This window comes from Megascapheus bottae, chromosome 2 (genome assembly GCF_031878675.1).
Source record: "Megascapheus bottae isolate mThoBot1 chromosome 2, mThoBot2.hap1, whole genome shotgun sequence".
NCBI classification, from domain to species: domain Eukaryota; kingdom Metazoa; phylum Chordata; class Mammalia; order Rodentia; family Geomyidae; genus Megascapheus; species Megascapheus bottae.
Window position 1 is genome coordinate 92,157,124 of NC_143510.1, and position 26,663 is coordinate 92,183,786.

The 26,663-nt window shown below is 45.9% G+C and overlaps 1 protein-coding gene across 3 annotated transcripts; it reads right to left on the reverse strand.

Moving 5' to 3' along the window:
- Positions 1 to 919: 919 nt before the first annotated feature.
- Desi1 (desumoylating isopeptidase 1) lies at positions 920 to 26,610 on the reverse strand. 3 transcript variants are annotated; one of them, XM_090328813.1, is made up of 6 exons: positions 26,225 to 26,610; positions 12,014 to 12,035; positions 10,727 to 10,796; positions 7,453 to 7,562; positions 6,240 to 6,362; positions 920 to 2,822 (listed from the first exon to the last, which is right to left on the reverse strand). In XM_090328813.1, the coding sequence occupies exons 1-6, from the start codon at positions 26,310 to 26,312 to the stop codon at positions 2,735 to 2,737; spliced, it is 501 nt and encodes a 166-aa protein (XP_090184939.1). In that variant the 5' UTR covers positions 26,313 to 26,610; the 3' UTR covers positions 920 to 2,734. The 3 variants fall into 3 exon arrangements, with proteins under 3 accessions (XP_090184939.1, XP_090184938.1, XP_090184940.1); XM_090328812.1 differs by lacking the exon at positions 920 to 2,822 and adding an exon at positions 3,133 to 3,451 and having other exon boundaries at positions 26,225 to 26,585; XM_090328814.1 differs by lacking the exons at positions 920 to 2,822; positions 26,225 to 26,610 and adding exons at positions 3,133 to 3,451; positions 25,465 to 25,555.
- Between the last annotated feature and the right edge of the window lie 53 nt (positions 26,611 to 26,663).

Consider the following 26,663-nt stretch of genomic DNA (forward strand, 5'->3'; position numbering starts at 1 on the left):
CGGGGTCTCAGTTCAAGAGTACCCACATCCATGACATCCCCATTACTTCTTTTTGCCAGTCCTGGGGACTGAACTCTGTCCCCAGAGGGGCCTGAGCACTGCCTTTGGGCTTTCTCAAGGCTAGTGCTCTATTACTTGAACCACAGCACCACTTCCAGATTTTCTTACATATATGGTACCAGAGAATTGAACCCAGGTCTTTGTGTGTGCTAGGCAAGCACTCTATCACTAGGCCAAACTCCTGGCCCTTATTTCTTAATTTTGTCTATCATGGGGCTTGAACTCAGAGCCTGGGTTCTGTGCTTGAGCTTTTTTTGGGGGGGGGGTCATGGGACTTGAACTCTGGGCCTGGGCACCACCCCTGAGCTCTTCAGCTCAAGGCTACCACCCTACTCTTGAGCCACAGCCCCACTCCCACTTCCCATTTTCTAGTGATTAATTGGAAATGAGTCTCATGTTCTTTCATGCCCTGGCTAGCTTTGAACCTTGATCCTCCAGATCTCAGCCTCCTGAGTAGCTAGGAATACAAGCTTGAGCCACCACACCCCAGCTTGTCTTTGAGAGCTTATTTGCTTAAGGTAGTGATCTACCACTTTGAGCCACAGTACCACTTGATTTTTCTGGTGGTTAACTGGACATGAGTCTCAGACTTTCCTACATGAAGCTGGCTTCCATCAATTCTCAGTTCTCAGCTTCCTGAGTAATTAGAATCACAGGTGTGAGCTCCTTTCCTCATATTTACAGGCCACTTGTGAAAGCCATGCATCCTTCCTATCATCCTTTGCCCACAAAGTTTGCAAACAAGCAGAAGCAGTGCGATTCCAGATGCAGAAGCCAAGTTCAGAGAGGGACAGATGGAGAAGCTTGAGTTGCTTCAGGGTAGAAACACCGTGGATGAGATTCAAGCACCACACCAATGCAGCAGGCAAACATGAGTTTATTGCATTAGAAAAAACTCCAACCGAAACCAGCAAAGACCTTCATAATACACAGTTATTAGTTTGACTTGAAGGACATCAAAGGTTCAAGCTTTATTTCTTCTGGGGGAGTAAGTCATCCCTCCTTCCTGTCCCTTTAAACTAATGTCTCGAAAGAGGCGCTCACTGTGTGACACTTTCCACTCTGCTTGGTTCCACACGCTCAGGTGAGTGTCTGGTCACAGTATCAAGCATCCTGAGCTAATGGGACAGACACTGTGAGCAGGGGGCCGGAGTCCTGGCCTGGACACCCTGCATGGCAAGGGGGGAGGCGGGAATTGCCTGCCTTTCTGCCCAGCTCTGGGAGACTGTTCTCCATGCCTCCATGTCCCCACCTGCCTAAGGGCCCAGGCAGTGGCATGGACAGCTTGCTGGACAGGAAGAATCAAGTGACTGAAATTCTGTCAGGGGAGTCACTCAGGTAAACTTCTCAGAAGAGCCCTAGGGTTGAAGGTCACTGCTAGGAGGGCAAAAACTAGCTGAGCCTGGAGAGGAGAGAAAGCTCAGCATTCTCTGGACCAAGGTGAGAACTGTGAGAGAGGAAGTTGGGCCAGGACAGTAGAAAGCAGGACAATGGCCTGTACCAAGCTATGACCTCATCGAGGAAACCCAGCCCTGGGCACCCATTCCCCTCTGCCCTCGTTGTGCCAGTCGGTCAGTTTCAGTTGGTTTCAGTTCCCCTTTCTCACTGTCATACTCAGTAGTAATCCAGGGCATCTATGCCCTTGACCTCCCTCTCTAGATGTGCCCCTGGCACACACTTAGGCGGAATGACATCTTTCGTCCAGCTGAGACCCTGATGATGCCAACCACTATGGCTGATGGCAAAGACAACAGCAAAGGGGGCAGGACGAGCAGCAGGTTTTCAGGGAGGAAAGGTCCCTGCTACAGAAAGAAGCAACTCGACTCAGGTTTTAGAAGAATCAGGGAGCCATGGCAGGAAGGGCCCAGGGAGGCAGAGCTGATCCTCAGGCCCTGGCAGCTCTTCTCCACACTCAACTCCTCAAAATACTCATGGGAGATAAGCATGAGAACAGAATCTGGGAGACTCACACGATTAAGACCTCCTGACTGCTCCCTGTCTATGAACTCTTAGCACCTTAGCAGCAACTTATTAGGAAAGACCCACGCTTTTTTTTTTTTTAAGTCTATTGTGGGGCTTGAACTCTGGGCCTGGGCACTGTCCCTGAGCTCTTCAGCTCAAGGCTGGCACTCTACCACTTGAACCACAGCACCACTTCCAGTTTTCTGGTTGTTCACTGGAGATAAGAGTCTCACAGACTTTCCTACGTGGGCTGGCTTTGAACCTCGATCCCCAGATCTCAGCCTCCTGAGTAGCTAGGATCACAGGTGTGAGCTACCAGTTCCCTGGCTAGGAAAATACTTACTCGTACCCCAACCACAGCTAATGGAGATGTGTTCCCCCAAAGCAGTTGGCCTAAGAGATATTCTTTTCTTGTCCCCCAGATTTGGCACCATTGTTCTTCCCACATCAGGGCATGTTTCTCGAGGAGCATCTCCCTTGGCCTTAGCTGTATAAGGTAAATGGTTGGCTACTTCTAGTGAAGATAAATAACCTACATGGTTGTTTGTGGACAGGAGGCCTGGTCTCTGCCACTCCAGCCCAGACCTTCATCACCTGTGACAGGCCGGCTACGCAGAGGAGAGCTGCCTCACGGGCATGCAGCGAGGTGGGCTTTCCCAACATAATGGCGGAGGATGGCAATCAGTCTCGGTAGAAGGAGGGATGAATGGCTTTATCCTGGTTTCTCTGGCCCGATCCGTGGCGTCCCTCTCTTTGGGTCCTGAGGCTCGGCTTGCATCAGCCCTGGCCCCAGGGTCTTGCTGTGGAAGGGGGAGGGAAGGTGAGAGAGGTGTGGCTAAGGAGTTCATTCAGGTTGGGGGTTAGTCAGCCTGTAACTGGTCCAGTGTGTACCAAATCCTTTGGTTCATTTAATACTTGAGTAATGGGTGCCAGGTGCCAGGTGCTGGGCCCCTGGTAACCTGGGCAGAGTATAGGTGTTCCCTGGAAAGGGGTTCTAGGTTGGGGTTCCCCCAAACGGTGCCTCTTGCTTTCTGCTTAAACAAACCCCCTCCCTTTTTCCAATGGAGGACGCTTAGGAAACAGCGTCAAAAGTGAACTCACAGACAAGACAGCCTTAATAAATTAGTATAATACTATTAGAAGGGGTGGCATTTTCATTTGTTTCTTAGCAGCATTGTCCTACATGCAGCCTGGCGATCTCCTTCCCTGGGAAATTTAAAAAGCCATCCCTTGGTGGTTAGCTCTGATGTAAAATTATAAAATAGAAATCTGGTAGGGTTTGTTTTGTTTAAAAAGGAAAAGCCCTGGAGAGGCAGGTGGTTCGGTGCCGTCCTGTTAGCTCTGGCCATTGGGTCTGCCCACGGTGCTCCCTCCAGGAGGCTGTATCTGGATGGAGTCCAGGAGGGGCCGAAGGGCCTGTCCGAAGGGCCTGTGGGGAAACAGACATGAGCTAGGAGAGCTCTTGAGTATGGCATGTCCACAGACAGCCAGTAGGCAAAGGCAGGGCCATGGCAGTACGCTATACCAGGAAGGAAGATCTTGGTCTTAATTTCTCCTACCCTCACACATCAATATTTTTATAGGAGCTGTGGTTTTGCATTGTTTTCCAAAGGCCTATGTGTTATTTTCTTTCTTTCATTTTCTTTCTTTTTCTTTTCTTCTTTTTTATTTATTTATTTTTTTTGCCAGTCTTAGGGCTTAAATTCAGGGCCTGGGCACTGTCCTTGAGCTTTAAGGCTAGTGCTCTACTATTTGAGCCACAGCACCACTTTGTATGTGGTACCAGGGAATCGAACCCAGAGCTTCAGGCATGCTAGGCAAGCACTCTACCACTAGGCCACTCTCCCTGCCTGTGTTATAGACTTGATCCCCGGCCCATGAACATTTGGGTGGTGGTAGAACCACTAGGGGGGTGGGGCTTGTGGGAGTCATCTGGAATACCCACCACCTCCTATTTCTAGGCCTTTGTTACAGTAACAGAAGGCTGACTGTTACAGAACATTCCAGCTAGCCTATTTTGTCTTCACTCCCATGGTTCACCCTCTGTGGGTGCAACCTTCTTAATGCTGACAACTCTGAGGTCCCATAAGCTGTGGTTTGGCCACACTAGCTACCTTCAGAGACTGGAGCTTTCTGTATACAGTGTGCTGCTTTTCTTTCTTTCTTTTTGTTTTTGTCATAGGGCTTGAACTCTGGGCCTGGGCACTGTCCCTGAGCTCTTTAGCTCAAGGCTACCGCTCTACCCCTTGAGCCACAGCCCCACTTCCCGTTTTCTAGTGATTAATTGGATATAAGAGTGTCATGTTCTTTAGTGCCTGGGCTGGCTTTGAACCTTGATCCCCAGATCTCAGCCTCCTGAGTAGCTAGGATTACAGGCGTGAGCCACCATGCCCGGCTTCTTTTATTCTTCAAAGTTACAGCAAGGAAGCTGAGGCATAAGAAAAAAAATATTATGAAGTCAGGAGATTTATGCACAGCTAGATTCAGTTTCCTATAGGAAACCGAAGTCTTTCAGGCAGTATAGAGAATATCCAGAAAAAAATAATCCATGCCAGAGTTGCTAAAGGTGTTAATGTCACTATGTAACTTAGCTGAAAAAATAAAAATACTGAAGTCTGGAGTCCATTAAGTAAGTGTCTGCAATACATGTCAGGTACGAGCTACTTCAGTGGATATACTAGCAGTTTGAAAATGATTCCTCAGTTCAAGGGATGAAGTATTCCAAAGCACAAGCAGATGAAACCATGAATTATCAACTCTAATCATATAGTATCTTGAGTTCGCTCAGTTTCCTCATATAGACTCCTTTGGTAGAACTCTGTTGGTGCTGATACTGGTATTTTAACTCAGGTCAGGTCCTGGGTGCTGTTCCTTAGTCTTTTTTTTTTTTTTTTTTTGGTCTTGGAGCTTTCTGTATACAATGTGTTTCTTTTCTTTTCTTTTTTTTTTTTTTTTGGTCAGTCATAGATCTTGAACTCAGGGCCTGGAGCACTGTCCTTGAGCTTTTTCACTCAAGGCCAATATTCTACTACTTGAACCACAGCCCTACTTTTATCTTTTTCCTAAGTCCCGGGGCTTGAACTCAGGGCCTGAGCACTGAGGGCTTTCTCAAGGCTTGAGCTTCACCACTTGAGCCACAGCACCACTTCTGGCTTTTTCTATGTATCTGGTATTCAGGAATCAAACCCAGGTCTTCGGGCATGTTAGGTAAGCACTCTACCACTACGCCATGAACTTTCCTTCCAGGTTGACTTTGAACTGAGGTCCTCAGATCTCAGCCTGATGAGTAGTTAGAATTCCAGGTGTGAGCCACTGGTGCCTGACTATCCCTTATCTTTTTCACTCAAGGCTGGCACTCTACCACTTGAGCCACTTCTGGCTTGGACATAAAGGTCTTAGGGACTTTCCTTTTCGTAGGGTACATGAATCCTTTCAGGAGAGAGCACTCCTCAGATGATTGTCCACAGAACTTCCCAAGGCAAAGGGCCACCGTCATAATATGTCCCCAAAACAAACCTCCAGTGAAGGCTAAGAGTGCAGTTCAAGGGCAAGTAGATCCTGGTCTTAGACAAACAGCTCAGGGTGCAGGTGAGGATTAAATAATTATAAAACAATTTGTCTTTCCTGACTTAACACTGCTAGCTATCTAATACTTCATTCTGACTGGCACTTTGGGGAATGACTTGCTTCATGTACCAGGCTCCAGGATGCTGTCCAAACACTCAAGCCAGTGGCAAAGTATCTAGTGGATTTCTAAGTTCTGCCACGGCACTCAGGCCAGAGTAAAGGTAAAAGGCGATGGGGTCACACAGATATACACCAGGGGGTGGGGACCAGCCACCAGGACAGGTCCTCTGGTTAGAAGTATTTTTTGTTTTTTATTTGTTTTATGGTTGGTTGTGGGGCTTGAACTCTGGGCCTGGGTATTGTCCCTCAACTCTTCAGCTCAAGGCTATTGCCCTACTCCTTGAGCCACATTGCCACTTCTGGTTTTCTGGTGGTTAATTGGACTTAAGTGCCTGGGTTGGCTTTGAACTGTGATCCTCAAATCTCAGCCTCCTGAGTAGCTAGGATTACAGGTGTGAGCTACCACACTGGGTGTGGTTAGAAGTATTCTGCTGCCACCAGGGGCAGGAAGTTGGCCATGGGGGAGAGGCTGAGGATAAATGGGAATTTTCAAGCCTGACCAAGGCTGGGAGAGACAAAGGGGAACTTACGTGGAGAGAACTTCGGAGGGCAGATCAGTGATATAAGATGGAATCTTGCGCCCGGTTAAGAACTGAGCCACTTCATTGCTGAAGGTGTTACAGTTGTGTTCAAATAGGTTGTAGGCTTCACCTCTGTACATGCAACGAAAGGTTTAGAAACTAGATCCTAGATGGCAAAACTTGCACCAGGCAGCAGAGGGAGGGCGAGCGTGGTAGGATAAGACTGCAATCCACCCTCTCAAGCACCCCAAAGAAATACTTGGTGTACTGTTCTTCAAGCGTTAAGAACCAACTTACAAAGGACAAAGATGAAAATAGATGGTTCTAGAAATTCCTAAAGCAGAGCTATATAGGGTTAGAGTGAAATCCATTGATGATTTGCACGTGCATGTGCACGCGCACCCCCATATGTGTGTGTGTGTGTGTGTGTGTGTGTGTCTTGGGGCTTGGACTTAGGGCCTGGGTGCTGTCCTTGAGCTTTTTCACTCAAAGCTAATGTTCTAGCACTTGAACCAGAACTTTATGTTTGGCTTTTTTTTGGATAGTTAATTGGAAATAAGAGTTTCATGAACTTTCCTGCTTAGGTTGGCTTCAAACTGAGATCCTTAGATCTCAGACTTCTAAGTAGTTAGGATTACAAGCATAAGCCACCAAGAGCCTGGCTGACTGAAGCTTTTTTTTTTGGTCGGTTGTGGGGCTTGAACTCTGGGCCTGGATGCTGTTCCTGAGCTCTTCAGCTCAAGGCTAGCACTCTACCACTTGAGCAACAGAGTCACTTCCAGTTTTTGGCAGTTAACTGGAGATATGAATCTCACAGACTTCAATGCCTAGGCTCAGATCTCAACCTCCTGAGTAGCTAGGATTACAGGCATGAGCCACCGGCACCTGGCTGACTGAAGCTTCCTTAAGAGAAATGTGCCCAAGTTTGCATTTCATCCAGCTCTGCCCTTGATGTTTATGAGAAAGCACTGAGCCACTTGAGGCTGAAAGCTGAATTTGCTGATTTTAATCGAGGGAATAAATAGCTCTTCCCCGCTCTCGAAGTGTCAGCAGAAAGCATGCTGGGATGGACTGTCTGCCTGGAACGACGCTGGGCTCTTTGTAACATGGTGCCTTCTCTTTTGGTCCATTCAGCACAGGGAGGGAACCTGTGCCGCCCTCCAGGGGATATTAGCTAGCTAGGGAGACAGACCAACCAGCCACCAGCTCTGTCCCCACTCACCTGAACAGAGACTCCCCCAGGGAGGATAGGTACTCCAGAAAAATTTCTTCCGTCACTTCTGTGCTCCCCACATCCACCACTGAGTCTGGGGGTCCAAGCAATGTTCCTCCCTAAAAAAAAAGTCAATCCAAGGAAGTCAGTCACTGTCTCCATCGAACCACTTTTTTTGTTGTTGTGTGTGGTTGTTGTGCTGGGGATAAACTCATGGCCTCACATATACAAGTAAGCATTTCACTACTCAACTTATAGCCCCAGCCTCTCCTTCAGCTTATAAAAAGGTAGACCTCAGACCCTGTGGTCTCCTTCTGCTCCCAACATGCTTGACTATTAGGACAAGACAGGACTAGAAATGACCTAGGTCAGTTCTGTGATACTTTGGTTGTCACCAGTAACAGAAAAGTGTGAAGGACCGTAAGAAATCTGGTAGCAAATATTTCTACAATCCAGTGCATTTTTCTTTCTTTTTGTGCCAGTCTTGGGGCTTGAACTCAGGGCCGGGTTGCTGTCCCTGAGCTTCTGTGCTCAAGGCTAGCACTCTACCAAATAAGCTACAACTTCACTGGAGTTAAGGGTCTCATAGACTTTCCTATCTGGGCTGGCTTTGAACCATGACCCTCAGATCTCAGCCTCATGGGTAGCAAGGATTAAAGGTGTGAGCCTCTGGCTTACTTCAGTGCATTTTGATCTGGAAGGCTCATTTACTGAAGGTGATAGGGCAGGGGAGCTGCTGGCCTGAGATGCAGAATACAGAAAACCTATGGCCACCACAGGAGATTAAAGGAGAGACCCAGTATGGACAGTCCTAGAGGAGAAGCAACAGGAAAATGGAGGATGGCAGATGTGAGAAGAGCAAACAGTCCAGGGCAGAGCTGGCTGAAGAGTTCTTTCATGCCCAGCCACATAGCACCTATGTGGGCTGACATTATTCCAGGCATCAGGGAAAGCATGGTGAGCAAGATAGGTTATTACAGCCCACAGGGGACAATTGTCTTAAATTGTAATAGATTAAAAGGTCACCACTGGACCCTCATTCATTATTCACTCATATGACAAGTATTTACTGAGAACTTACTATATGCTATGCCTTATGGTAGGCACTGGGGTATGATGTGCACAAAGCAGATGAGATTCTTGCCCTCATGGAACTTAAAGTCTAGCAGGGAAGGCAGACCAAAAAAAAAAAAAAAAAAAAAAAGAATCCCATCAACCAGAATGTAATTACAAGCTATAGACTGGTAGTCCTTGAGATGCATCTCCAATTAATTATCAAAAAGCCAGAAATGAAGGCGTAGCTCAAGGGGCAGAGTACTAGCCTTGAGTGGAAAAAGCTAAGGGACAGTGCCCAGGCTTCTGAGTTTAAGGGTCAGTACTGGGACAAAACCAACAACAACAAAAAGAAAGCTCATGCTGGAAAAGTAAAAAAAGAAAAAAAAAAGCTATTCACGAAGTTTAGGGGTGTACTGAGATCAGAGGACAGGGTTAACTATCTGAGGTATGTTGAAAGAATGAGGAAAGGGCAGGATAGAAGTGGGTAGAGCCTGGAAAGAGGTCAGTTTGAGAGAGAGAGAGAGACGAGGCCAGAACAGAGGGGGCACTAGAAGTCAGGGTAAGATTCTGGGTTTGTTCCATCCATCCATCCATCCATCCATCCATCCATCCATTTTTATGCTGGTACTGGAGTTTGAAGTTCCAGCTTCACTCTCGCCTTTAGCTTTTTCCATTCAAGGTGGGTACTTTACCACTTGAGACACAGCTCCACTTTTAGCTTTTTACTGGAGCTTTACAGGACTTTTTCTTGGATCTATCAACCAGGCTGGCTTCAGATGTCAGCTTCCTGTAGCTAGGATTACAGGGGTGAGCCATCAACTCTTGGCTGCCTTCTGGGTTTTATCCCCAAAGCAGTGGGGAAACCTTTTGAAAAGATCGCTTTGCCTCCTGTGTGAAGGACAGAGAGAGACCAGGTGGCCACTGTCACAGCTGCAGGTTAGACATAGGTGGTCTGGACTAAGGTAAGAGGTCTGGAGGAACAAGAAGAGATGAGAGATAGTCTGACGACACATTTGTCTCCCAATGGCAGAGGAAGAAATAGGACACAGAGACCTGAGTCCTAGGACTGATCCAGTCACAGGCTGTGTGGTTTTGAGCAGCTCAGTCATAGCTTGCAAGAAGCTTAGGCTCCATTCCCTGTGATGTCCTATCACTGTGACTTGCTTAGTGTTGAGACCGAGGGATCTAGTATCTGGCAAAGGCATATATTTTTTTTCCTTAGGTGGTATTGCAATTTGAATCCAGGGCACTGCATCTGCAACACTGCTCTACCTCTTGAGCCACACCTCCTGCTCAGCTTTTAGCTAGATCTTTAAGAGATGGAATCTAGTGAACTTTTCTGTTTAGGCTGGCCTTGAACTGTGACTCAGATCTCAGTCTCTTAAGTAGTTATGATTATGGGCATAAGTCACTGGTATTCAGCTTGAGAGATATTCTTGAATTATTTTCTTTTTTTGAGGGTGAGGGGATGCTGAAAATAGAACCTAAGACCTTAAACATGCTAGCATTCTATCACATCCTGTAGTTTTTTTTTTTTTTGTCGGTCGTAGGATTTGAACTCTGGGCCTGGGTGTTGTCCTTGAGCTCTTCAGCTCAAGGCTGCCACACTAACACTTAAGCCACAGTGCCAACTCCCAGTTTTCTGGTGGTTAACTGGAGATAGGAGTCTCAGGGACTTTAGTGTCTAGGCTGGCTTTGAACCACAATCCTCAGATCTCAGCCTCCTGAGTAACTAGGATTATGGGCATGAGCCACTGGGCCCTGCTGCAATCCTGTAGTTCTTAAATGAATCTTTTCTTGTTTTTGTTTTTGGTCCAAGATTAGTACTCAAACTCAGTACCTGACACTTTCACACTTTCACTCACTGGCACTGTACCAACTGAGCCACGCTCCAACCCTAGGGCTAGTTCCTTTTTTTTTTTTTGTGCCAGTCCTGGGGCTTTCTCAGGGCTAGTGCCACAGCACCATTTCTGGCTTTTTCTGTGTATATGGTACTAAGGAATTGAGCCCAGGTCTTCAAGCATGCTAGGCAAGTACTCTACCAAATTCCAACCCTTCTTTTTTTCTTTTTTTTTTTTTTAATCTTAAAAGCGTTTATGAGAAACTATGTTATAGTCCTCTATATACTGAGCCAGAAGCCAGAAGCACAGAAATAGAAATTAAGTCCTTGGTATAGGAGCCCCCAGGAAGCTGAGGCTGGAGGGCAAGCAGTAGAGAAGACACTCACCGGGGGACAGCTGGAGATACCACCGCTGCCAAAGAAGAACTCATCCTTGTGCACAACTATGGAGGTGTGCCTGCCACACAGAGAGACACAGTGAGCCAGAATCAACACCTGTCCATGAAAATCAAACATCACAACTCAAAGATGTAACTATGGCAGCCAGCCTTGGAAGAATAACCAAGTAAGACCATGAGGCCATTCCTCTGTGTGTGTGTGTGGGGGGGGGGCATGGATTGTTTTTAGATACCACCAAAGGTATTAAAATCTGTGATGATCGAGACTGTTATACAATGTAGTATTTGCACACAATCTATGCAATCTTCAAGTACATTTTAAATCACTTCAATACACAAAATGATGTAAATGCTATATAAACAATTGTTACACTCTATTGTTGAGTGAACAGTGGTTAAGAGTCAGTTTGCTCATATTTAGTACAACTGTTTTTCCAAATCATTTTTTCGTATGTGTGCCAACCCTAGGGCTTGAACTCAAGGCTTGGAGCTGACCCTTAGTTTTTTTGCTCAAGGCTGGCACTTTACTACCTGAGCCAAAGCTCCACTTGCAGCTTTTTGGTGGTTCATTAGGTCTAGAGTAGTCTCATAGACTTTCCTGGTTAGGCTCTCTTTGAACCGTAACCCTCAGATTTCTGCTTCCTGAGTAGCCAGGATTCTAGGAATGAGTCCTTGTGCCTGGCTTCTGAGTTTGCTCTCCTTGCAGGACTGCACTGCACTTGTGGACGTGGAGGGCGGACAGTGGTGAAGATCAGGAGGCCAACATCTTGGCACTAGTGATGTCTTCTTTTGTTGTTTTGTTTGGTTTTTGCTGGTCCTCAGGCTTGAACTCAGGGCCAGGGCTCTGTCCCTGAGCCTGTCTGTGTTCAAGGCTCTGTGTGCTCTACCACTTGAGCCATAGCACCACTTCTGTTTTTTTCTGTTGATGTGGTAAAGAGGATTCAAACCCAGGGCTTCATGCTTGTTAGGCAAGTACTCTCCCACTAAGCTACGTTCCCAGCCACTAGTGACGTTCTTTGTAGATAATTATTTGTGTGGGAGGCCATCCTGTGCATTATGGGATGTTGAGCAGCATCCTCCCATCCTCCCACTGGCTGTGAGACATATCTGATGGGGTGGAGGGACAAAACAAGAGCAGTGAAGGCTGCTTCCATACTTAAGAGATCAACAACAAAGACAGTGAGGCTCTGAGCTGGGATCCATGGACTGCACCTAAATTGTGTGCTACTGCCTGATTTCCTAAAGCAGTGAATGAAGGAGTTCCAGCCCCACTTACCAGATGCCTTCCAGTTGTTTCCCTGTGGAGAGAAGAAGAGATTTAGCCACTTGGGACGAGACTAAATGGCCCTCAGCCTGAGTAGATTTAGAACATCACTCAAACCTCTTGGAGAACTGTAGTCCAGAAATGTAGCTCTCCTCATGGCCAGCAATGAGCGGGGCATTATGTGAAGTTGAAAAGTAATTAGAATCTTTTATCAGAAGACAGGATAAAACACTGGTGTAAATACACTCTGGGTATTTGCCTGCTTTTTTGGGGGGTCTAATTAACTCTGTCTTTTAAATTTCTCTGTCTCATGTACAGATTAGAGTGAAATAGTGGAAGCTGTTACTCATTTCTTCATTGAGGTGAAATTTCTCAAAAACTAATAGAGATCTGCCAAGGTTATGTACTGCGTGTGTGAGTGTCCATGTCCGTGTCCGTATGTGTGTGTGTGTGTGTGTGTGAGCATCCGTGTGCGTTGTTACTGAACTCAGGGCTTGACCTCAGGGCCTAGGGAGCTGTCCTTGAGCTTTTTGTTAGGGATAAAAGTAGTTCCAGCATGGGCTAGCTTTGAACAGTAATCTTCAGATCTCAGCCTGCTAAGTAGCTAAGATTACAGGCCAGAATCACTGGTGCCTGTTTTGTTTTCTAGTGGTTAATTGGAGATAAGAACCTCATGAATTTTTAGTGGCCAGGGTGGCTTGGAACTTTGATCCTCAGATCTCAGCCTCCTGAGTATGGAGGATTGCAGGTGTGAGCCATTGTGCCCAGCTGGCTTTTTTGTTGTTTGAGTCAAGGTCTCACTATAGTCGAGGCTGGCCTCACATTGGAAAGCCTCCTGCTTCTTCCTTTAAAGTGCTGGGATTACAGGTGTGAATGTCTGGCTAGCCAGTAGCTTTTCCATTTGCTGGACTAGATCTTGGGTGAGTTTACCTCTCTAGAGCCTCAGTTTCTCTAGGATGGATTTATGACCAATCAATAATAATATTTATAAAACACCACAGTATGAGATGCATAAAAGTTTGAGGAATAGGGGCCTGGAGTTTGGCCTAGTGGTAGAGTGCTTGCCTAGCATTCAGGAAGACCTTCCTCTGTACCACATACATAGAAAAAAGCTAGAAGTGGTGCTGTGACTCAAGTGGTAGAGCTCTAGTCTTGAGGAAGTCCAAGGGCAGTGCTTAGGCCTTGCGTTTGAAGCCCAGGATTGGCCAAAAAAAGGAAAAAGTTTGAGGAATAGATGGTATTATCAAGCCTAATGCTCTGTATTTAAAAGGTAAAGAGTGGCAAATAGAATAAGTTTTACTTCAGAATGGGTGGCTAAGATCTAAGAACAGATTTTAGCATCTAGGGAATGACTGAAATGATCCAACTAAATGAAATAACTGCCTTTCTGCCTCCTCCTGCTTCCTTTTCTCTAAGACATCTGTTGTTCACAAATGTATAGAGGGATGCTGGCCTGGGCTTCTGGTGAAGTCCCCTAGGGAATGTCTAGCAGAGTCTGCCCTTTATCCAAATTGGGCATAATCAGACCCAGACTGAGTAAGTGAGTAAGTGAGTGAGTGTGTGTGTGTGTGTGTGTGTGTGTGTGTGTGTGTGTGTAATCCATGTAGAATTTGTATCTTCAGTTGCTGGCTCTACCTACTTGTATAAATCAGTGGAGCTGCAGTTGGCATTGGCAGTTTTCCTGACTCTGAAAATGGTATGAAGGTTCCCCTACACAGGGAAGACTAGCACTGTTTTACATTTCCTCGTGCTGGGGTTCAAACCCACATGCTAGGCAAGTGTCCTACCATTTTAACACTAAGCCACATGCCCAGCTCTAATGCAGTGTTTTAAATTGAGTTGATGTATACTCCCAGACTGCTTCCATAAAATGGTTTGTGAAAGCAAGCAGATGAAGAATACTTGCTTTTTCTTGCCTGTTCATCCCAAAGGGAGTTTCTCTCATTCACTTTGGGAAAAACACTGCACTGGCTAAGAGAAAGAGCATAGAGAGCAAAAATGTGGGTTCTGGTAAAGGCTAGCCACATGAGAATTCTATTAAAAGGTGACACAGGGACTATTTATTTTAGACATTATTTTTGGCACTAGGAATGCATCAGTTAATAAGGACACAAAATTCCTTTCATGATACTAGTGAGGGGAGGGGACCATCAAAAATAGTGATAACAACAGGAACTTGTCAAAGCATGTAACAACAGTGAAGGGACAGAAAAAACAAGAGTAGGTAAGGGAAGTTGGGAGTTTAGGTAGGGTCAGGATGGGCAGGTCACTCTGCACACGTGACATCTGAGTGAAGACTTGAAGGGGGTAAGAGCCCTGAAGGGGTAGAGCTATGTAGGGTGAATTCAAAGTACTAGAAAGAAGCCAAAGTAGCTAGAGGAAAAGTGGAACCGAGCAGAGGTAATGAGTCAGGCTGTAAAGAGCCTTGTAGAGGATGACAACCAAAGTCAGCCTGAGCTAGCTAGGAGAGTAGTCATTAAGTTCAAACTCAATAAAAAGGGGGCCGGGTGTTTGGCCTAGTGGTAGAGTGCATGCCTAGCATGCACGAAGACCTGGGTTCAATTCCTTGGTACCATATACATAGAAAAAAACCGGAAGTGGTGCGGTGGCTCAAGTGGTAGAGCTCTAACCTTGAGAAAGCTCAAGGACAGTGCTCAGGCCCTGAGTTCAAGCCCAGGACTCCCCCCCCCCCCCGCCAAAAAAAATCAATAAAAAGCATAAATTCAGCCTAATTGCATTTCAAGTTCTTTAAAGACCCATGTAGGTGGGCTACTGATTGGACAATAGAGTCTAGAACAATTCTATCACTTTAGAAACTTCCATTGGGCAGTTGAACAGTTGGATCCCTCTTCTAAAAAAAAAAAAAGCCAGCCAGCCACTGGTGGTTCACACCTGTAATCCTACTTACTCAGGAGGCTGAGATCTGAGGATTACGGTTCAAAAGCCAGACTGGGTATAAAAGTCCGTGAGACTCTTATCTCCAATTAACCACCAGAAAACCGGAAATGGCACTGTGGCTCATTGGTGGTAGGGAAGTAGCCTTGAGTTAAAGAGCTCAGGGACAGTACCCAAGCCTAGAGTTCAGCCCCAAGACCAACAACAGCAGCAACAAAAAAAGACACAAAAATAATACCTGCTTCCCAATATTCCTATGGTTAAAAGAGATGACATGTAGCCAAGCAACAACTTGGCAAAGCTGGAGGTCACAGGACAGCCAGGGGACTTTGGGTCAAGGGTCATGACAAGTTTGAAGCTGTTTCTCAGGTCATCAATGCAAGGCTAAGTCATATTAGCTTTCTCCATCAAAATAGCCCTGCCTGACCAATATTATGTATGTATATATATATAGTCACAGAATCTTTATAAACATCCTTTTATCATATAAAATGTATATCACAAATTTCTATAATATAGGCTATATATATATAAATATTTTATATATATATAGCCCACTTGAGCCATAGCACTACTTCCGGTTTTCTGGTGGTTAATGGGAGATAAGAGTCTCACAGACTTTTATGCCTGGGCTGGCTCTTAAGCACGATCCTCAGATCTCAGCCTTCTAAGTAGCTAGGATTACAGCCATCAGCACCCAGCTACAACATATATTTCTAATAAGCAATCATAAGACCATATTGATTTAGTAACATATGAGTGAGTGAGTGTGTGTGTATTTTAAACTCAGGGCCTGAGCACTGTCCTTGGACTTTCTCAAGGCTAGAGCTCTACCACTTGAGCCACAGCGCCCCTTCTGGCTTTTTCTATGTATGTGGTACCGAGGAATCGAACCCAGGTCTTCATGCATGCTAGGCAAGCACTCTACCACTAGGCCAAACTCCCGGCCCTCTAACATATTATATATGAAATGATTGGAGAAATATGGCTAGCACAGAGCCTGGCATCTACTTCATGCCCTACAGGTTCTATATGTGTGTGTATGTGTGTGTGTGTGTAAACTCAGAGCCTTGCACCAGACAAGAGCTCTACCACTTGACTCACAACCTGAGCTTTTGTTTTAGTTAGTTTTTACCTAAGGACTTAAGATTTTTTGCCCAAGCAAGCCTTAATTGTTTTTGGTTTTTTGCCAGTCCTGGGGCTTGAACTCAGGGCCTGGACACTGTCCTTGGGCTTTCTCAAGGCTAGAGCTCTACCACGTGAACCACAGTCACTTGTGGCTTTTTCTGTGTATGTGGTACTGAGGAATCAAACTCAGGGCTTTGTGTATGCTAGGATAGCACTCTACCACTAGTCCAGACTCCTGGCCCCAGGCCTTAAATGTTTTATTTGTTCCTCCCACCTCTCTGGTACTGGGATTATGGGCATGCACCGCCATACCTAGCTTGTTCTTTGAGAACAAAGCTAGTTGCTTTCTTGAAAAAAGAAAGCCACTCATAGCATTCACCCTCCAGTCTGGCATTGCTAGTTATTTTGGAAATGGAGTCTCGAGGTCTTTTCTTCTGAGGCTGGCTTCAAAGATCCTCCAGATCTCAGCCTCTTTCACAGTGAGTCACCAGCACCTGCTGACAAGAAGTTTCTTATGCATCCCTTTAACTCCAGTAGCCATGAGAGCACCGGGTCAGGTGCCACATGAACACCTGTTGAGATCTATTCTGCTTAGTCAGTCCTGGTGGATGACATGAAGAGCTACGGAGGCCAAAGTTCTTACTCCTAATCTTGTCTGCCTTGATTACTCAAATGACTGCAATCCTGGCATATGGGGCTCTGCCTGGGTCCAGCCTCTCAGGCACCCACACTCTAGAACAAAGGAAGCCCGCTGACAGGTATAGACATGTCCTCTCACACACACACATATGAAAATAGTTTGCACAGGGGTCTCAGAGATCAAGCTGTCAGTTATTTAAAATATATATAAATTGATTCCCAGTTTGCAGGAAATAACCTTATTTTAGGCTCCTTTATAATTCTCGCCATCAACAACTAATTACCCTATAAGATGAAGTCATGCTCCCTTGCATCAAGGTGCAATGGAGACTTCACTCACCCAGTAGGATAGAGTGGCATAGCCTGCTGTCCCAGTGACTCAGGAAGCTGAGGATTGCTCCAGTCCAGAAGTTTGATGCCAGCCTGGGCAACATAACTAAACTATCTCAAAACCACCACCACCTTATCCACCTATGGAATTGTGATAGGGAATTACAGGGAAAAAAATCTTTTTGTCATTCTTTGATTTATTCCTCTAAAGACCTTCAACAGTTATTCTTATTCTCATAATGTTTTTATTGGTAGGGTAGGAAAATGTTTATTAATATCATTTAACAAAGATGCGCGACTGTCAAGTATAAAAACAAGATATTGTGAGACATGAAGATAAACTCAGAGAGGCTTAGGCAGAAGTATCAAGCCTAGCTCTGCACCAGTGGCTTGTGCCTATAATCCAGCTACTGAGGAGGCTGAGGGCTGAGGACTATGGTTCAAGGCCATCCTGGGCAGGAAAAGTCTGTGAGACTCTTATCTCCAATTAACCACAAAAGGCTAGAAGTGGCAGAGAGCTCACCTTGAGCAAAAAAATGCTCAGAGACAACGCCCAAGGCCCAAGTTCAAGTCCTAATACTGGTATGTATACACCGCCCCCCCCCCCCCCCCACACACACCTCAGGCCTGCTATCCTGAAACTGCTCTTAGAGAGGGAATGTGGCTTAGTGGTAGAGTGCTTGCCTAGCATGCATGAAGCCCCAGGTTTGAGTCCTCAGTACCAGAGACAGAAAAAGTCAGAAGTAGCACTATGGCTCAAGTGATAGCCAGCCTTGAGCAAAAAAAAGCTAGGGAGTTCAAGCCCTAGGACTGAAAAAGGAGGAAAAACAATAACAACAACAACAAACACATTCCTAGCCAGAAAAGAAAATGATCACCTTGACAGTGTGATGGCTTTGGAATGTGGAACTGAACTGTGGGAGTGAGAAGGGGTTAGTTTTAGGCAGAAGTAGGGCACAGGTCATTTGGGGACCTGAATTAGGCTCAGTGGCATTAGCACAGTATACAGGCCGATTATTTCCCACTAGCATATCCTCAGCAAGTGGTGGACTGGGCATGTGGCTGTGCATCTCCAAGGCTGTGGACACATGCAATGCATTCATCTCGAGGCCTCAAGAAAAAAAACCAATGGTCTGGGAGTGGAGCCTAGTGGAACGATATACATAAAAAAAGCTGGAGGTGGTGCTGTGGCTCAAGTGGTACAGAGGTTGCCTTGAGAAAGCTCAGGGACAATGCCCAGACCCTGAGTTCAAGCCCCAGGACTGGCAAAAAACAAACAAAAAAACAAACAAAAATACCCCAAACCTTCAAAACTCTTCAAAACAAAAAACAAAATGGAGGGAAAAAAGTTCCCACAAGGGAAATAGGTTTTACTTAATATTCCAGTACAGAAACCCCCTGGAGTCAATGCTGGATTTTTTTCCTAGAGTAAACATAACATCTGAGTTCTTTTCCTCAATACTGAGAGGGCCACACCTTAATTATGTTGGAGCATTATCAGCTAGGCCTGTAGCACTGCCTGAGGACAAGCACAGTATGCTACCATTCACACACTTAGTCTATGCTAAGAGCAGAGCCACCTTGGCTCTGCTAATGAAATCCTACCCCTCTCACTTGAAGGTACTTACTGGGAGAACTAAAGAAATTGTCACTCCAACTATTTTTCCTAGGACTGAACTTTCTTATGGGATGCTGCAAGAAAGGTTGGTGCTGAGTGTGTGACACATGAGGGGGAGACAGGTAAGGAGAATGAGCAGATGCAAGAGCACTCGCAGCCCTGTAATCCAACATGCCTCCACTTTCCCAGAAAGAACTTGCAGGATTCCAAAACTCATTCACTCAGTGGATATCCAACTGTTAACACACAAGAAAAATCGAAAGAAAAAAAAAAGCACAATAGATATTAAACATAAAATAGAAGCTGGGCATGGTAGCTCATGCCTGTAATCCTAGCTACTTGGGAGGCTGAGATCTGAGGATTGCGGTTCAAAGCCAGCCTGGGCACTTAAAGGTCCGTGAGACTCTTATCTCCAATTAACCATCAGAAAACCAGAAGTGGCACTAGTGGCTCAAGGGGTAGGGCAGTATCCTTGAGCTGAAGAGCTCAGCGACAATATCCAGGCCCAGAGTTCAAGCACTATTAGGGAGGCAGGTGGAGGCGCCTTCAGATTTGAATAACTTCTACTTAATCTTCAAGCTTGCATTCAAGTCACAATCATTTCTCTAATTAACACTTACTAGGGCTGAGGCTTTTTTTGGCTAGTCCTGGGGCTTGAACTCAGGTGTAGGCACTGTCCTTGGACCTTTTTTCCTCAAGGCCAGCGCTCTCCCACTTGAGCCACAGCACAACTTCTGGCTTTTTCTGAGTATGTGGTATCAAGGAATCGAACCCAGGGTTTCATGCATGCTAAGGCATTTTTCCTAACCCCTGAGCTTTTTCTCTATTTTTTTCTTTCCTTTTTTTTTTTTTGGCCAGTACTGGTGACTGAACTCAGGGTCAGAGCACTGTCCTTGGGCTTTCCTCAAGGCTAGTATTCTACCACTTGAGCCACAGCACTATTTCTGGCTTTCCTATGTATGTGGTACCGAGGTACTGGGAGTTGGGGCCAGGACTGTCTCCCTTATCTTTTCAACCAAGATCGATGCTATACTTCTTTTGTCAGACCTCCACTCCTGGACTTTTTTTGGTAGTTAATTGGAGTTGTGTCCTATGGACTTTCCTGCTTGGGCTGGCTTTGAACCTAGTTCTCATATATCAGAATCCCTAGAAAGCCAGAATTCTAGTTGTGAGCCACTGGTACCTGGCATGGAACTAGGAACTTGATATCATCCTGGACAACATAAGACTCTTACTCAAAAGAACCACCAATACATCACATGGGCTGGCTTAGAACCATTATGTTCAGATACCATCCTCCTAAGTAGTTAGAATTATAGGTGAGCTACCAAAGCTTGGTTAATACTTTATTATCATTATTATTATTATTATTATTATTTTTGCCAGTCATGGGCTTAAGCTCAGGGCCTGAGCACTGTCCTTGGACTTTCTCAAGGCTAGAGCTCTACCACTTGAGCCTCAGCACCACTTCTGGCTTTTTTCTACGTATATGGTACTGAGGAATCAAACCCGGGACTTCGTGCATGCTAGGCAAGCACTCTACCACTAGGCCAAACTCTGGTCCCCCTTTATTATCATCATTATTATTATTATTGCTAGTCCTGGGGTTTGAACTCAGGGTTTGGGTACTGTTCCTGAGCTTCTGTGTCTGTGTCTAAGTGTAGTGCTCTACCACATTGAACCACAGCCCCACTCTTGCGGGTGGTTAACTGGAACTAAGAGTCTCATGGATGTTCTGCCTGGGCTAGCTCCTGTGATCCTCAGATCTCAGCTTTCTGAGAGCTTAGGATTATAAGTGTGAGCCACCTGTGTCCTGCTTTCCCTGAGCTTTTTTTGCTAGCATTCATGATTGTCACTCTACCACTTGAGCCATGCCTCTAGTCCAGAATCTTTCTGATTAATTGGAAATGGAACACCTGCAGGCTTTTCTGCCCAAGATGGTTTCAAACTGCAATACCAGGAGGTGTCAGCCTCCTGAGTAGCTAGGATTACAAGTGGGAGTCACTAGCATCCAGCTCTGAGAATAATTTTCTTTTTTTTTTTTTCTTTGCCAGTTCTGGGGCCTGAGCACTGTCCTTGGGCTTTCTCCAGGCTAGAGCGCTACCACTTCAGCCACAACACCACTTCTGGCTTTCTCTATGTATGTGATACTGAAGAATCAAACCTGGGTCTTTGTGCATGCTAGGCAAGCACTCTACCACCAGGCCTCTCTGAGAATAATTTTTAAATGAGCTAGTAAGGAAAAATAAATGTGATAGTGATATAGATCAAACAATAACAATTATGAAGTACCATTTGGCACAATTAAAAAAAAAAAAAACACTTCCAACACTCAGGAAACCGAAGCAAGATTATTGAGAATTCAGGACTAGCCCAAGCTACATACATAGTGAAAGCTTTCTCAAACTACCTGACCAGCGGGGAGAGAAAAAACAAATCCTTGCATTTATTTCTGTATACTGTGCACAAAAAGAGGTAAGAAAATTTAAAGAATCACTAAAATTACTAGAAGTATAAATTGAAGGTCAATTATAATAGCTAATTATATTAGCCAAATGGTGATGGGGAAGACAAGATACCATCAGGCCATCTGCTCAGTTACAATGCTAAGGATAATGGAGGAACACTGCTAAGGATAATAGTATACAAGGAACTGTACAACAGAAATACCTTCTTGAGGAACCATTCTGGAAGACTGAATACACGATTTGGGCGGGGGGGGGGGTCTGCAGAATCTCTGTGCTTTCAGAATTGGGGAGGAAAACCTAGCCTATCAAGGGATTATTCTAAGAGAACTGGGACAAGTCTTACAGTAGGAAATTAATACCATCATAATACGACAGGATACTGTTATTGAGGCAACCTGAATTTTGGGAAAAGGAGCAAGAAGCCAGGAGCTGGTAATTTATGTCTGTAATCCCAGCTATTCGGGAGGCTGAGACTTCAAGGATTATAATTTGAAGCCAGCAGAGACTCCCTCTCCAATTAACCAGCAGAATTCTGGGCTAGAGGCATGCTACAATGAATGACACAGCCATGAATAAAAAGCTAAAAGAGAGCACAAGGCCCTGCATTCAAGCCCTACTATCAAAGCATGGGTGCGTGCGTGCGTGCATGTGCATGCGCGTACACACACTCGTATACACACACACACACACACACACACACACACACACACACACGACAATAGATGGCATATACATATGAAACCCAGGCTTTTATTTTTTCTTCAAACTTGAAACATTGGTTAAGAGTGCTTTTAGACACTTCAACATTTTGTCTCCTTTACATCAATCATGAGGGAACACATTCCACAGGAGAGGGAAACACAATATGAGCTCTTAAAGTCTCTGGAAGCAGAATTCTGGAAGCAGGCTCTGTCACTACCCGCTATCTTAATTAACTTTGTCTCTGGTTCCTCAACTGAAAATTGGGGGTGAGGGTTAATGACCTGTTTTACAAAGATGTACTGAGGACTTGACCTTGAGGCCTGGGTGCTGTCCCTGAATTTTTTCTGCTCAAAGCTAGCGCTCTACCATTTTGAATCACAGCTCCACTTCGGGTTTCCTGATGGTTAATTGAAGATAGGAATCTTACAGACTCTTCTGCATGAGCTGCCAGGGCTGGTTTAGAACTGAGAGACCATCGCTGGGCGTGGTGGCTCATGCCTGTAATCCTAGCTACTCAGGAGGCTAAGATCTGAGGATTAAGGTTCAAAGCCAGCGGGGGCACAAAAGACCCTGAGATTCTTATCTCCAATTAACCTCTTAAAAAACGGGAAGAGGGGCTTGGCTCCAGGATTAAGGAGTTGCCTTGAGCTGAAGAGCTCACAGAAAGCACCCTGGCCCAGGGGTAAGGCAGTAGCCTTGAGCTAAAGAGCTCAGGAACAGCATCAAGGCCTGAGTTCAAGCCCCATGACACCCCCCCCCCCAAAAAAAAGAAAAAGAACTGAGAGACCCTTAAACTGGGCACAATTGCTCATGCCTGTAATCCTAGCTTCTTAGGAGGCTAAGATCTGAAGATCACAGTTCAAAGCCAGTCCATGAGACTCATCTCCAGTTAACTACCAGAAAACCAGAAGTGAGTCTGTGGCTCAAGGGGCAGGGTGGTAGCCTTGAGTTGAAGAGCTCAGGGACAGCACTCAGGCCCAGAGTTCAAGCCTCATGAGATATGAGACTCTCATATCTCAGCTCTTAGCTTCTTGAGTAGCTAGCACTACAAGTGTGAGCCACCAGTGCGTCTGGTGCAAATTAATTCTTTAAAAGTCCAAATATACTGAGGAATGCAAAATCAACACAGAGAAGCTAGTAGAACTGGATGCACTAACTTTAAGATTGGTGTATATGAAAGGGATGGCCCAATAAGGCATTGCCCACTTGCAACTCTAGGAAATAATGACTTAATTCTTAAAAGCATAAAAACAACATGGGAAAAGGATAAAGAAATTAGATTTGTAGGCAAGGTGATGTCCTCAGAAACAACACTGCAGTCTAATGTACTAAATTGGTGAAATTTCCATGTTTGGTTGAAGCCTTCTGGGGTTTCACATCTTTAAGGAGAGAGACATGAATATTGCTTGATGTTCAATTATGGTACTTATCCACTCCATCTACTATACTCCACCAAGTCCCACTTTCAGTCACAGGAGCAACCAGCCCTCGGCAGGCTCAGCCCTCTCCTATCTGGAAGAGTTACATCCTCTTCACCTTCTGGTATCTGCTCCTTCATTCTAATTTTCAGTTTAGAAGTCACTATTCAGATAATTGTTTTGGTATGTATGTGCTGGGACTGGAGGTTGAACTCAGGGCCCTTTCATTCTCACCTGACTTCTTGCTCAAAGCTGGAGCCCCACCTTTAGTTCCAGCTTTATGCTGCTTAACTGGACATAAGAATGTCATGGAATTTTCTGCCCAGGCTGTCTTTGCACTGTGATCCTCAGATCTCAGTCTCCTGAGTAACTAGGATTACAGATGTGAGCCACTAGCACCGATATTCTTATTTAAAGCATTTCTTCCCTCCACCCACCTCCTCGACCACTTCCCTCTCTTCCTAGTGTTGGGTATCAAGCTCAGGGCCTTGTGTTTGTTAAGCAAACATTCTACCACTTGATCTACCATTTGAGATACGCCTCTAGCCCAGTCTTGTTATTTTCTTAGAACCCATTTGCTTCTTGCACAATATATTATTCTATTTGCATATATATTTACCATGCAATATCTCCCACACTACTGAGCTTCATGTTGGCAAATAATATTATTCTCTAGTCTGTCATCCTTAGTTAAGCTTAATTCACTCATTAGTACCTACCAGGTACTTAAATATCTGTTGAATGAATGAAGCAATTATACCGGAGACCTCTTTGAGCTATAAAGTCATTGCCAAGTAACAGAAAAAAAATTAGCCAGTGTATAGGGGAAGCTTTTATTTATGGGCTTAGGAAATATCTAAATAAAATCTCACTATGATCAAACTAAACAAATGGCTGCATGCCAAGGCATTTCGTTAGAACTTGACTGATGTAATCTATAACTACTACTCGAACAATGACTTTGTAAGTTTTGCTCTCAAGTTTGTCTTAGTGGTATTTTTTTTTCCCCAGTGCTGGAAATTGGACTTAGGGTTTGGGGTATGCTAAGTGTTCTCTACAACTGTGATGTACCTCTAGCCTTGTCTTATTCATATAGCAATCTCCTTTCCAATAATAGGTTGGCTACATAAAAATGATCTAAGCAGCTGATTGAAAACAGATTTACAGAATTGAGCACTTATGAAGTTTCTCTCTTGGATCCATACGTTTAAAATGTTCCTTATTTTGAATAGACAATGTCTACATAATCAAACATTAAGAAAAAAATGTCACAGAAAAGTTTCCTTTCCATTCCTTTCTGGTTCTAAATGTCTATAGCTCCCCTTTCAAAAACAGTTGTCAATTTCCCATGTATTCTTCCAGATAATTATTTGCCTATGTGAGTCGAGCTGTACATACACAAATGTTTGAATACTCTTTTAACACACACACACACACACACACACACACACATAGATATATAGATATTGGTTGTGGGCTTGAACTCAGGGCCTGGGTACTGTCCTTGAGCTTTTTTGCTCAAGGCTAGCCCTCTACCACTTGAGTAGCTTCTTAACTAGCTAGCAATTGCAGTTTTTGAGTGGTTATTTGGATTCATGGGGACTTTTCTGTGCAGGCTGGCTTTGAACCTCAATCCTCAGATTTCAGCTTTTTGAGTACCTAGGACTACAGGCCTGAGTCACCAGCATCAAGCAACACTTGTGTATTTAAAGAGCTTTGTTGTTGTTGGAGACCAGGACTGTCTAACACTTGCTTTCACGCATTGGCTGATGCTGTCCCACCTGAGCCACACCTCCAACCCCGAAAGCTTTCTTTCTAATTCTATTTAAAAGATTTGTTGAAAATTAAGGTATAGATTTTCTGTCGTGGTGGTGCTGGGAAATCAAACCCAAGGGCCTCCAGAATGCTAAATAAGTGCTCTCTCATCAGTTTATATCATTTGTCCGTCGTCTGTATTTTTAACAAGCACCTTAGATAGTTCTGGTATGAAGGCAAATACAGAAATCACTTACTGGGTGCAGGGTTGAAGGATTAACTTCAACTGGGTTTGATTTAGAAACTCAACGACATTGAAAAGATGCCTTTAAAAGGAGCTTTGCTTCCTTGACTTCTGCCCTCTTGTCTCCCAGGGATGAACTAAACTATCACCTATTGTCTCCATAGAATCCAGGAAACACTAGCCATTCAAATAAATGTTGCTAGGACTCTCTTCAAGCTTGCATTCCTGAAGCCCATTTCTGCCTGGTATTACCTGAAATTACAAACCTGAGAATTCCCATGTGACACTAGACATTCTGATACTCGAGTCGAAACCAGGATTGAGCTACACCGATTTTCTCACTCACAAGAAGAGTAGCTGAATGGGGAGCACAACGAAAATACCTCTCTTATTAATCTTTACTGATTCGTCAGCACTCCGTGTTTCTCCTGAACTGCTTTCTTACCATCTTGGCAAAAGTGTAACTTAGAAATGTCGAGCGAAGAAGAATGCGTTGTCAGGCAGAACTTGGTGAATTCCGGAGTTCTGGCTCTGGCTCACCTGACTTGCCCTCCACCTGGGGGCGGGGTGGGGGTGGCTGGGCGACCTCTGGGCAGCTTCTAGCTCCTTCTTCTCACCTACCCTGGGTATTACACAGGGAGTTTCCTTCGCCTGGAGCGAAGGCTGTTTGGGGGCCGTCGGAGGACGTCCTCCGTCGTATCCCCGTCGCCACGAGGGGCGCCGCGCGGGAGAGACGCTCCCCGGGCTCTCCCCCTCCGCCGAGTCTAGAAAGGGGTGTGGAGGGCTCCCCAGGGGCGCCCCGGCCCCCGCTGAAGGGGATCTGGAGGACTCAGACGTGGAGCGGGGCTCCCAGGCTCCACACTGCTCTCCCCGCCATCCCGCCGGCCTTCCATTCTCTGGACCCCGACTCTCTCCGGAGCCGCGGGCCCCCGCCCCGGGCCCTCCCCGACCCCTCCCCGGGCCCGCCGGCTCCCTCTCGCCCGCCCGGCTCCTGCCCTCCTTCCCACCCGACCCCGGCCTCCTCACCCAGCATGATGGGGCTGAGCCGCCGAGCCAGGCCCTTGGACAGGTCGTACACGTAGAGTTTCACCGGGTAGAGATTGGGCGGCTCCATGGGGACCCGTGGCGGCGGCCACCAAGGCCCTGGGGCGCCCGGCAGCGGCTAGGACCTACCAGTACCAGACCGGGGTGGGGAGAGGAGGGACCAGGGGAGGGGGAACCGAGTCCGGCCCGGCCCGAGGGGCAGGGGAGAGGCCACCCTACGCTGCAGGCGACCCAGCACCGGCCACCGGCAACGACTACTGTGAGGTGACAGAAAGGGGAACGGGAGGGTCCACACGGAAGAGGCGGTGGGGGCGGAGACGTGCTTCCGCGCATGTGCGTGCCGTCCTGCCGAGAGGCGGGGGCGGGGCGTCGACAAGGGGGCGGGGCTTCGCGAATGGCGTCGGCCGCAGGCGGGGACGTT

Bases quoted from the DNA above. Each gene is read 5' to 3' on its own strand.
- Desi1 (XM_090328812.1), bottom strand. From the start codon at position 26,312: ATGGAGCCGCCCAATCTCTACCCGGTGAAACTCTACGTGTACGACCTG. The intron at 12,036-26,224 runs GTGAGGAGGCCG...TTCTCTCCACAG, and splicing joins GCTCAGCCCCATCATGCTGG to GGAAACAACTGGAAGGCATC. The intron at 10,797-12,013 runs GTAAGTGGGGCT...TCTGTGTGGCAG, and splicing joins AAACAACTGGAAGGCATCTG to GCACACCTCCATAGTTGTGC.